The sequence below is a fragment of the Chanodichthys erythropterus genome, chromosome 3 (genome assembly GCF_024489055.1).
Source record: "Chanodichthys erythropterus isolate Z2021 chromosome 3, ASM2448905v1, whole genome shotgun sequence".
Lineage (NCBI taxonomy): Eukaryota > Metazoa > Chordata > Actinopteri > Cypriniformes > Xenocyprididae > Chanodichthys > Chanodichthys erythropterus.
Window position 1 is genome coordinate 37,767,476 of NC_090223.1, and position 12,091 is coordinate 37,779,566.

The 12,091-nt window shown below is 37.2% G+C and overlaps 1 protein-coding gene across 1 annotated transcript in view; it reads right to left on the reverse strand.

Annotated features, from left to right (window-relative positions):
* cacna1aa (calcium channel, voltage-dependent, P/Q type, alpha 1A subunit, a) overlaps positions 1-12,091 on the reverse strand; it is a 103,081-nt gene that overhangs the window by 59,441 nt on the left and 31,549 nt on the right. Inside the window, exons 5-18 of the mRNA XM_067382144.1 lie at positions 11,796-11,948; positions 11,490-11,677; positions 7,480-7,583; positions 5,187-5,302; positions 4,899-4,955; positions 4,389-4,463; positions 3,561-3,767; positions 2,824-2,936; positions 1,998-2,110; positions 1,738-1,869; positions 1,514-1,586; positions 1,309-1,426; positions 1,139-1,206; positions 647-753 (exon numbers count right to left, since the gene is read on the reverse strand). Of these exons, the coding sequence (XP_067238245.1) occupies positions 647-753; positions 1,139-1,206; positions 1,309-1,426; positions 1,514-1,586; positions 1,738-1,869; positions 1,998-2,110; positions 2,824-2,936; positions 3,561-3,767; positions 4,389-4,463; positions 4,899-4,955; positions 5,187-5,302; positions 7,480-7,583; positions 11,490-11,677; positions 11,796-11,948 (1,624 nt within the window). The remainder of the gene's footprint in view (positions 1-646; positions 754-1,138; positions 1,207-1,308; positions 1,427-1,513; positions 1,587-1,737; positions 1,870-1,997; positions 2,111-2,823; positions 2,937-3,560; positions 3,768-4,388; positions 4,464-4,898; positions 4,956-5,186; positions 5,303-7,479; positions 7,584-11,489; positions 11,678-11,795; positions 11,949-12,091) is intronic.

A 12,091-nucleotide genomic window follows, 5' to 3' on the forward strand; every position in this document is an offset into this window, starting at 1 on the left:
GTTTGCATTCTATTCTGTTGTTAAGTCTGAAGTCACGCGGCAGCGCTTCCGGGTCCTAACGCTCTATCTCATACCACAAGAAAACAACAAATGGTGCTAATATACACACACGATGTGGTGTAATACTACAAAAAAGATATAATTATAACCTTTATCTCCGTACCAAAATTCCAGATGGTCAGACAATGATTCATCTTTTATAAATCGTTAAAATATTAATATCTGTGACGCTGTGAGCATGGAGACTGTAAGTATTTAAAATGTTTAACTTTTTAAAATGATTGATGTTTAATATGAATAAATAGCGCTCATAAACGGCCGTCGATGGCATTCTCAAGTGAAACGAGTCAAGGCTTGGACCCGGAAACGGCGTTCCTTACGTCATGACTTAACAAGCGGATATGGTTTAAGTTTTTGATTAGAACAACATCGATGAAAAGAATTTAAAACAAAACAAGTCAAAATTCTTAAATTTAAGTGTTTTTTTTTTCCTTCTTTTTATGATTGACCCCTATGTTTATGTTGCTGATACAAGAGCTACAAAGAGTCTGAACACAGGAAAACCAACATAAAAGGAAGACAAAGAGATTGTGGGAGAGAAAATGTGGCAGCAGGACAGAGAGTGAAATGAGAGAGAGATACTCACGCAGCTATGGAGAGGTTGGCTGCAGACAGCGGGCTGACCTCAGCTACTTCCTTGGCCGTCTGAAGAGCCATTTTCTGATTGGCTGCCTGCTCTTCCTCCTGTTCATCCTATACATAGAGGGAAACATGAAGCATGTCGGTTAAAATGTGATGCAGAGTGTGAAGGATAAACAGTCTGAGAGAAAGACAAGAGTGAGAGAATTGTGGTCATTGAGAGTGGCAACATTATAAGCAGTGTCTCAGAACCATAGTAAGAGTTAAGGGATCACTCTTTAAAAAAAATAAAATAAATAAATATTGTATTTACATTTCATAACTTTTTCCTGTAAATAACTATTCATTAGGGATTTTACATTGATTTTATATTACAAATTTCTAAACACGCTCAAGTAAACCTAATGCGGTTTTGTGATGAAACTGATCCATCACTGTTTTATTTGTTTGTTTTTTAACCCTTGGTTCAAGAGTGTTTACCATTTATGTGTGTTTTTACCTTGGTCAGCTCTTGTGCATTGGCCAGATTGTCCACAGCGATGGCCAAGAACACATTGAGCAAAGTATCTGTTCACAAACGTGTTAAGGAAATTCACATTAATACTTCACTGGTGCATGAGAAAACTGGGCAAACAGTAAGTCAGCATGCCATGTTTTGTGTTTGGATACAGTTGCCGAAGAGTGTAAGAACAATGAAGAAGACTGAGAAGACCATGCCCGTTCTGACTCCACCCTGAGATTCAATCCCATCATACATGACCATGTTCCAGTCTTCACCCGTCAGGATCTGAGATACAAAGAAAGGTCCATCATCACAAAGCCATGGACAGCACATCCAATGATTGCACACTGTTTGATGGGCACATTTACTCACCTGAAACACTGTCATTATTGCTGCAGGAAAAGTATCAAAGTTTGTTGGTGGTGTGCCGGATTCAAAATTAAACCTGAAAAGACAAAATTGCAGTTATATTATTGTTATTTATGGCACCAAATGAGCCTGGTCTGGACTCAAAAATAAATAAATAAATAAATAATAATAATAATAATAATAAAAAAATAATAATAATAAATAAGTGAATTTAGTGATATACTGACTGTCCTCCAAACAGCTGCATGCCCAGAAGAGCAAAGACGACAATGAAGAGGAAAAGGAGGAAGAGTAAACTGATGATGGACTTCATGGAGTTCAACAAAGACACCACCAGGTTCCTCAGAGATGCCCAATATCTGAGAAAGTGAAAGGAGAAGACTTTTAAGACTTAGTCTTTCTTGAGACAGCTTGAAGGGTACAGAGGAAACTCGACAAAGAGTGGGACGGAGAGACAGACATTGGACTCGAGATGTGAGAGACTCACTTGGTCACTTTGAAGATCCTCAGTAACCTGAGAGCTCGTAACACACTGATCCCAAATGAGGTTCCTGGCTGGATCATAGCCCAGAGCACCTCGAAAATGCTGCCACAAATGACCTGTCCCACACACGCACACACACACACACACACACACACACACACACACACACACACACACACACACACACACACACACACACACACAAAGACGTGCACATACATAAAATATACACATTTAAAGCTCATTCAATAACAGTGAGCCACAAAACAAACCCCCAGAACAATGCCAAACACTAACATATTTGCTTCTTACGCAGTCAAAAAATAAATAAAAATAATAATACAAATAATTATAGTAATTTTCAGTACTTTTATTTTTATTAGAAATAACATAATAAAATAATATAAAACATAAAAATTGCATATTGATGTAAATTAGCTAGTAGCTATATCTGGTGCAAAGCATCTTTTCTCTTGTGAGATTACTTTTGTGCATGGTGAAATTTAAATAAATACATGAATAAATCTTAAATCAATATCTTATTATTTTACACAGTTTTACTTATCTTGTTTTAATAGTGTTAAAATATTTTATTCCAAAAATCCAAAACACTGAAATACTGATTAAGAAATTTATTTTACAGTGCACTGACAGACATAGTTATGAATGATAAAGAATCTTCAGCTACACCAACTAATTTCAGTAACTATATCAACATCAAGACCTGAAAGAGGAATGAATAGACAGCTGGTAAAATGTTTTGTTTTCCTCCAAGTGTTTTCTGATTTACTAAAAGAAGACAATAGAACAAGAGACAAGAGAAACTCACAATGCAGTCAAAACAGTTGAAGGAGGAGTGAAAATAAGGTCTGGTCCCCAGCCCATACATCTTAATACACATCTCTGACATAAAGATCCCCAGGAAGATGAACTCAGCAAAGTCTGGATTGACGAGAGAGACAAAAACTGAGAGAGAGTGTTTGCAAAGGACAAAGATATAAAGAAAAAGAATAACACTGTAATAACAGGCTTTTAGTGACACAAAATGCACCCAAATTTAAAAATATATAGACGTATATTCATTATATAGGGAAAAAACATCTATTTTAAATAGATCACACTTTCTTTTTTTCAGCAAAAAAGGTTTTGCAAGTTGTTGTTTTTGGTCTCAAATGATAAAAATATTATTGATATACTGTTCAAAACTATGATTAGGACACTAGTTGAACATGTCTATTATTATTATGATGATGAAATAGTCATTCAGACATTTTTAAGGGTCCAAAATGTAATACATTTGAGGTCCATAATACTTTCTAATAACTACTGAATGAACTCAGATAAAAGGAGAGAAGCAGACTAACATCTCCAGAAAACAGAACATAAAGGAAAATAAAGAAAAGGAAAACACGAAAACATAATTTCTCTCTATTTACATACAGATAATGAAAGAAACTTCACGGATTCAAAACTGCTGACAAGCACATCTGCACAGATTATACATACGGAAAAGTCTGCAGATTCTGTGCTACAGATTAGCTAATGGACAAGTGAAAACAGACTTACAGAGGAAGTCGGAGAGCAGGTCGGGCTGGTCATAGTGCACGACAGCCACACACAGTGTGTTGAGTCCCACCAGACACAGCACAATCCAGTAGAACGCTTGTGTCTTCACTATGTGCCTAATGAAGAATCTCAGTCGACGCTCCTTTTTATGGAAGGAAGAGCCCTCCAGCTTCGAGCTCTTCAGACTGCCCCGTGCAAACGGAGAACCTGACAGAAAATAAAGAAACAGAGAAGCCAAGCGGCAGGGAAACGATAAAATTCAAGGAAAATCTAAAAGTGTTGTTTGATATGGCATCCGAAAATTATAAACGAAAAAAACACACACATATACTAATTCTACAATGAAAAAAATTCTGAAATTCAGGTTAATTAATCATCATCATATTTTGTTTTTATAAAAAAAAAAAAAAAAAAAATATATATATATATATATATATATTTTTTTTTTTTTTTTTTTTTTTTTTTTTTTTTTTCCTCAATAAAAATAACAGCAAATCAGCCTTTTGGACCCCACTGTAAATAAGTATGTACTTATTATAGTATACAAATAATTACAGGCACAATTCCTTTGGAGGTGGAAGTGTGTTGCTCAGGGGAACAATGGTCCTTTATGAAAAAAAAAGAGATTGTATAAGATGGTAATACTATGGTACTGAGATATATATTTCGATACTTTATATTAATATACCATGGTTTGTCTTTCAAAGAATACCAAAAAGTCTTTTTATTTTAGTATTATTTTTATGGTATTACCCCTTTGATCACCCTTTGAGCCTACAGCCTAAACAATATAAACTTCATAAGTGTATGTATAACTCTCAAGCACACCTATATCTCCATCTCCATCTTCTGCATCCAGCAGCTCTGCTTTACTCTTCTTAATGGTGGGTCTCCTCCTTGTGCCTGTGTGTAACAGACCATAATCACTCATTTCTAATTTAACAGATTCACAGCATACACACAGATTCAGACAGCCTAAAATACTCACAAGTGACACAAAATGAATAGATATAATATACATAGTTTAACAAAAAGAAGAAAAGAAGAGACAACTAGCAAGTATAGTGTTATATGGATCACAGACAAATAGGAAGTTAAAAAAAATCACATCTCTGCTGTGAGCTACAGATGGACGGTCCATGTAAATGTTCTCATGTACACTGCATTAACTGTCCTTATGGACATGAAGTATACAATATCACCCCCTCAGCAAAGCCAACATGCTACTGATATCTCTTTTCCTTTACAATGGGAAATCAACACCTAGTCCCAGTGAGGAAGCAAAGAGAGGAGGAGAGGGGGATGAAAAGGAAGGAAGGATGGAGTTCACGTAAATACCGTCAAAGGGCATCCGGTCATCTGGGTCATTGTCCTCGTCAGCTAGAATCACCTCTTCTATTCATAAAAAAAAAAGACTCAAATCAAATCACTGCAAAAGTCATGAAAATGGGGACAATTTCTAGTGCAAAAAGATGCCTGATGAAACATTTTGTATCTTATCAGCACGTTCCAAGACTGAGACGTACACGTGTAAAGATGTCCGTATCAAAAGATACAAGCTGCTATCTGTATTCTTAGCTTTAGCTTCTCTCTGGACTATTTAATGGCTCTTTCTATGGCATTTACCTGCTTTGCAGATCCACTCCAGATATCCGTTCAGCTCTCTCTCTATCTGCTGCTGACGCTTCAGCTTAAGAAACTCGCTCCTGTTCTCCACTCGCTCCCTTTCTTTGGCAAACTCTCTGTATCACATACATACACATGCATGCAAACAAATGCTCATCAACAGATGAACACAAAATGCATATACACACTAGTTAAATACAGATACACTGGACAATTTTGGTCATCATCAGAATCACTGACGGTGCGTTCCAAATGGGATATATCGCCCTCCGAAGGGCACTTTGGAGTGAAAATCAATCATGGCCGCCATACTGAGGGGTCGTTCCAAACCAAAGTGCTCAAAACTGGCCACTTCAAAGGGCCCTTAGGAATGAAGGATTTCGAAGGCTACAACTGATGGACACTTCGGGCCCCCATGATCCTTTGCACAGGGAAGTTGTTTGATGTCACAGAATGGGTACAGGAGTGTTAGGAGTTTGATTTTACCTATAAATGTATATATAGTATTTTTCTATACTACTGCAATATTTATACGCAATATGCAATATTTAGATTTGGTACATTATTATGGGAAAAATGACAAATGACATACAGCTCCCTTTATCAGTCCATTCAAATGTTTCAAATACATAGACACAATATATTTAACGTAAAAGACCGGCAGTAGCTTATAATGTTACTACAGTAAATGAATGCGTATTAATACAAAGAGTAAACCAGGGGAAAAAAGATGAAGGCACCTCCTTGATTGTCTCTTTAAAATGACTCTGAAGTGCGTTCCAAAAAAATAGTTTTTTTGACCCCTGCACCCTTCATCCCTTCGAAACTCTCACTCCGGAGGGTAAACGCTTTGAAGGGATTAGGGCATAGGGATGAGCCCTTCCGAATGGAACGCAGGGCCAATAACTGGCTTCTTGGTAGATTAACTATGGAGGCCTGCACATGACAAAAAAGCAAGACATCATGGCCACGAATTAAATTATTAGTTCACTTTAAAATGAAAATTAGCCCAAGCTTTACTCGCCCTCAAGCCATCCTAGGTGTATATGACTTTCTTCTTTCAGATGAACACAATCGGATTTATATTAATAAATATCCTGACACATCCAAGCTTTATAATGGCAGTGAATGGGACCAACAAGTACGAAGCTCAAGAAAGTGCATCATAAACGCTTCCAGACCGCCTTCCATATTCAACTTAGAAAGAAAGTGTAAAACCTTCGCAGTTCACAAAGCTTACGCTATGTGCTACGCCTTGCGTATTCAACTTACAAAAAAAGTGGAACTGACGTCACGTTTTTCGTAAGTTAAATATGGAAGGCATTCTGGCGGAAGCTAGATATTTTACTTTATAACTTGTTAAATATGGATTTTTTTTTGTTTTGTTTTTTTTACACAAATGCATCGCTTCACTTCAGAAGCCCTTTATTAACCCCCCGGAGCCGTGTGGAGTATGTTTATGATGGATGGAAGCAGCTTCATTCTCGTTGGTCTCGTTCACTGCCATTATAAAGCTTGGATGCGTCAGGAAGGATATTTATTAATATAACTCAGATTGTGTACATCAGAAAGAAGAAAGTCATATACACCTAGAATGGCTTGAGGGCGAGTAAAGCTTGGGCTATTTTTCATTTTAAAGTGAACGAATCCTTTAAGAATTTGTTCCCACAACTTAATTAATGCCCTCATTTCAGTTAAAATGTGGCCATGTTGTACTAATTTGTAGCCACAATTTAACTAAATTAAAATGAGGGTACAAATTAATAAGTTGTGGGGACAAATTCTCTGTGATGAACATCTTTTTAGACATCATTTTAAGCTTCTTTCTGATGTCCTTCTGATGTTTTTAAATATTTCCGAGTGAACTTTTAGTAAAGAATGTGCAAAATAAATATTGTAATTCATCTATGTACATCTGATTAATTAAACGTTGCTTGAGGCAACACTAAATTCTGGGATTCAAAATGTAATTTAAAACAAAATAAACATTTATTAAGAACTATCTCAGATTTGGCACTAGGTCACTAATTAGGTTACTAATAAAATAAGCAAATTTGTGACACTGACATGTGAACTCGTTTGTACAAAAGATCAGTTTTCACTTTTGGCTATTAAATAATGAACAATTAATTTAATGCATAATATCCACAAACTGCATATTTTCATAAACAATCCACAAAAATATCATAAACACTGAAATTCATTAGCAAATTAGAAAATGCACCTGAGAGAAGAAAGAAATGATACAGCTGATTTTGAGAAGAGTTCACACTCCCTGAGATATGTTTCTTACCCTGACAGCACACCCAGCACAAGATTGAGCATGAAGAAGGAGCCGATGATGATGAGGGGGATGAAGTACATCCAGTTCCATGCACTCCCTGAAGCATCATTGCTCTGTAACGGCATAAAACAGCCCAGTCAGTACAATGAGGCACAAATCCAAACATTTTTTCTCTCTCCAGCTGAGAGTATAGTTTATTCATCTGGTTTTCTTTGCATTTGCCTTCCCAAGACTCTCCACAGATCTCTTCCAATGGTGTCAAGTAGGAAAGCATCAGATTGTTTGTCTTTTTTTTTTTTTTATTTAGTGTTTTTTTAAAGGGAGAGGGGAAGTTAAAATCTGACCCTGCTTACAGAGGATGAGAACATCTATGACAGTACTGTGGCAGATCCTAGGACACCACGTACCATGCGACGTGCAACCTGAGAGTAGCAACCATCTGGCTGGGGCTGCTTCATCTGTGGTATGCACAGCTGGGTGCTCGGCACTGCTGCACCCTGCCACTGCAGAGAGGAACAAATGGGCAGCCATCTTGTATGGCATTGCTCCACTGGCTGCCTCTAGGGAAGGAGCCCAGGCTACAAAAGCCCAGATTGAAACAGCCCACAAGCACTGCTTTCAGGAAAAACGCAGATGATGTTACAATATTTGCGCAATTTGGTTTTGGTGCTCTATTTCAAAAGCACACTTTTTGTTTTAAAGAGATAGTTCACCCAAAAATGAAAATTGTGTCATTATTCACCTAGTCTCACGTAGGACAGAAGGTCCGGCAGCTTTCATTGGCCAAGGACCACCAAAGAGAACATCTGACCGACATGTAAAACAACCAATCAGGGCTTATTTTGTTCCACGTCAATTTTAGGGGTGTGAAAAAGTAAAGTCCTATTATGTTCCTAAATATGGTAATAGACCGGTGTGATCTAATAAATTATTAATTCAAGAATATTGTGCAAGTTTACTGCAACAATGGCGCAGTGTGTGGCTTTCCTAATCAAGTCCAGTCAGTATAATCAAACACAGCTGGACTCAAATGAAGGTGTAGAACCATCTCAAGGATGATCAGAAGAAATGGACAACACTTGAGTTAAATATATGAGTGTCACAGCAAAGGGTCTGAATACTTAGGACCATGTGATATTTCAGTTTTTCTTTTTTAATAAATCTGCAAAAATGTCAACAATTCTGTGTTTTTCTGTCAATATGTGGTGCTGTGTGTACATTAATGAGGAAAAAAATGAACTTAAATGATTTTAGCAAATGGCTGCAATTTAACAAAGTGTGAAAAATTTAAGGGGGTCTGAATACTTTCCGTACCCACTGTAAGTGCTGATTGTCACACAAACGACTTTCTTCTTGCATAAGGGGGTTTGGTGTCACAACTGCTTTTTTCCAGGTGGACTGTTAAAGAATGTGACACACACGTCTCCCAGAAATCCTGGAGAATTGAACCAATCAGATAACAACTTTGAAACTCCCAAAATGTTTCCCATTTTTTTGTGCCTTATGCATCAGACTTTCAGCCAACAGATGTCTGAGGCTGAGACCATCATTCACAAGCCTTTCTTTCTTCCTTGAAACACAAAAGGAGATGTTTAGCAGAATGCCCGATCTGCTCTCTTCCATATAATGAAAATGGATGGGGAGCAATACACCATCAAAGCATCATAGAAGTAGGCCATATGACTTGCACATTATATTTCAAGTCTTCTAAAGCCTTCAATAGCTGTGTATGAGAGAAAGACTAAAATTTAAAACATTATCAACTGAAAATATTACTTGACAGATAATTTGCTTTCAATAAATGGAAAAAAAAGCAGCTTGGACATTCTGCTAAATATCTCCTTTTGCGTTCCAAAAAAGAAAGAAGTCATATGGGTTTGGAACGGGATGATGTAAATGAAGTAAACTACAGTAGCTATTCCTTCAAAGATATTTTAAAATAACTCAATTATTAACCAGCTGAAGCTGCTGAGATCTTCATATTTAATTTTCATTTACATACATTACATTTTTGCATTTAGCAGACACTTTTATCCAAAGCGACTTACAAAAGAGGAACAAAAACCATTAGTTTAAGAGTCAATAATATGACATAGTTATGAACCATAGTCTTCCTCCCTGTCGCTTTTTCTGTCTCCCTTAATCTGCCCCACTTCTTTTTCGTCCGCTCCTTCATGTCTGAGAGCTCTGAAAGCCCCAGTATGTACTGCAGCTTTTTTGCAATTAAATTTTCATAGGTTTCTTTCTCAGCAGCTGTAAGAATAACTTCAGTTGAGCAGGGTGTGTTATATATAGAGCCCTGTTCACCGGAGAGAGGAAGAAAACAGGAGGAAGGAAAAAGCTGGGGCAAGTAGAAATCGGGGTATAGAGATGGCGAGACGCAGAGTAATGAAAGAAGGAAACAAGGATAAAAATACAGTAAGACCAAATAAGAAATGATGACATCTGATTGGGCTGTGCAGAACTGCAAGCCTTAGTCACCACCTTCAGACTTATTTCTCATTGCCAAGATCATTTTTAAAATAAACCTTTAGTTCTTCAGGTAAATCTGCTGATTTGATTTGTGGGAAGTATTGGCGTGGCATTGAGATTAAACTGGTCCCTGAGGTAAACATTAGTATGTGGAAATCTTGAACATCACTGCCATATTTTCTGTCGCAGAGGGGCGGCTGAACTCACCTCACCAGAAACAGCTCTGTCTGTTCAGAGTGGACAGGCTGGCCACAAGCGATAAGACTATAAATGCACTGCACCGCCTCTGACTCTATAGGCAAGATTTTGCTTACTGTATGTCTGCGAGTGAAAGGTACAGGGAATGTGGATTAGGTGGGGCTATTCAGTATCTAAGATTGGTTACTTTTTGATAATCCTGAAGTAGAAGAAATCAGTAATCCTCTACACTAAGGATTAATCAAAACCAAAATGATACAGGATGTCCAGGTGAAAAGGTGAGGCCCTCCAATTTCAACCTCATTTGAGACAAAAGTACAGTGTTTTCTGCCCTTTATGCACTAGAATGCTGTGCTGCTATATTTTATATATATATATATATATATATATATATATATATATATATATATATATAAAATTGTTCAAAAGTGACAGTAAAGACTTTTACGTTGTTACAAAAAAAAAAAATGTTCATCAAATAATCCTGAAAAAAATATATCACAGTTTACACAAAAATACTGAGCAGCACAACTGTTTTCAAGATTGATAATAAGAAATGTTTCTTGATCAGCAATTCATCATATTAAAGTGATTTCTGAAGGATCATGTGACACTGAAGACTGGAATAATGATGATCACAGAAACAAAAATGTACCATTATCCTTAATAAAAATGACTTATTCCTAAAATAAAATTTTGATCGCATTCAATATGAACACAGATATTAACATTGCAAATAAAACTAAATAATTGACCCTTCACCGGGAATTTGATTGACAAGCGATCTAACCAATCAGAACGCTGAAACCGCCATTTTGTACAACAAAGCAGTCAGTAGTTAGAAGATAAACCTTGGTGGAGTTAAACTTGAAAAAACTGTGTCTATTGACATCTCTTCCGCAATCTCATGTTCATTCATGTTTATTTGATGCTATAAATGGATTAGTAGGAAGAGATGATCAGTTTACGATCTTGAGCCTCTTGAGTTGATGCGCTACTGCAATCTATGACCATGGTCATGACACATTAAAGAGCCACAAAACGGTTTTATTGTTTGAATTTCTTAAAAAAACTACACAGTTTGAAAACTGGGACTTTGTTTAATTTCATAAGTAACCTGCTCTGTCTTGTCTGTCAACGTGTTGTCAGTGTCCTCTTTGCTCCGCAATGTATTTTTCACTTGTGTGTGGCGTGACAGCGCCACGGCTTGTCAGACAAAGCAACATTAAGGGGGTTTGCGCATTTGTGTCTTTGCGAAGGGTCAGTTGCTTCTTTCTACTCTTTTAAAGCATAGGCCAAAAATCCAAAAATGAAATGAGGAACCTCTGTGGTGCTGCATTGCAACTTACATAGTATAGCAGGTCAGTCCAGCCCTCCATGGTGATGCACTGAAAGACCGTGAGCACGGCAAACAGGATGTTGTCAAACTGGGTAATACCGTAGTTAGGTCCAAGCCAGTACTTTTTACATACTGTTCCATTAGGACAGGTCCGAGCAGGAGTCACAGGCCCGCATGGAAACTCCTCTCGGATTTCATCTAACAGAAAGAAAAGGGTGTAAGAAAGAGAAATGTGATTTTTTTCCTAATTAATTAAATTGTTCTTCCTGTGATAGTGACAGTTTTGGAGATCATGGGATGTCACAAAGTGACCTACCAGTAAATTCGTCAAAGCAAGTGGTGTGAAATTTGCCCATGTAGAACTCTAGACCAATGATGGCGAACATGAGGATGGCAAAGAATAGCAGCAGACCGATCTGCAGCAGAGGGATCATGGCTTTCATAATGGACTTGAGAACAACCTGCAAGCCTGGAGGAAAGAGAACAAGCATATTGACATTGTCAGAGGTTTTAGTGTTTGTTTTTTGCAGCATTAAATTGGATTACAAAACTTCACAGCTTGTAATATGGCATAAAGTGTACAATGTAAGCTGTGCATCATCATACTTCAAA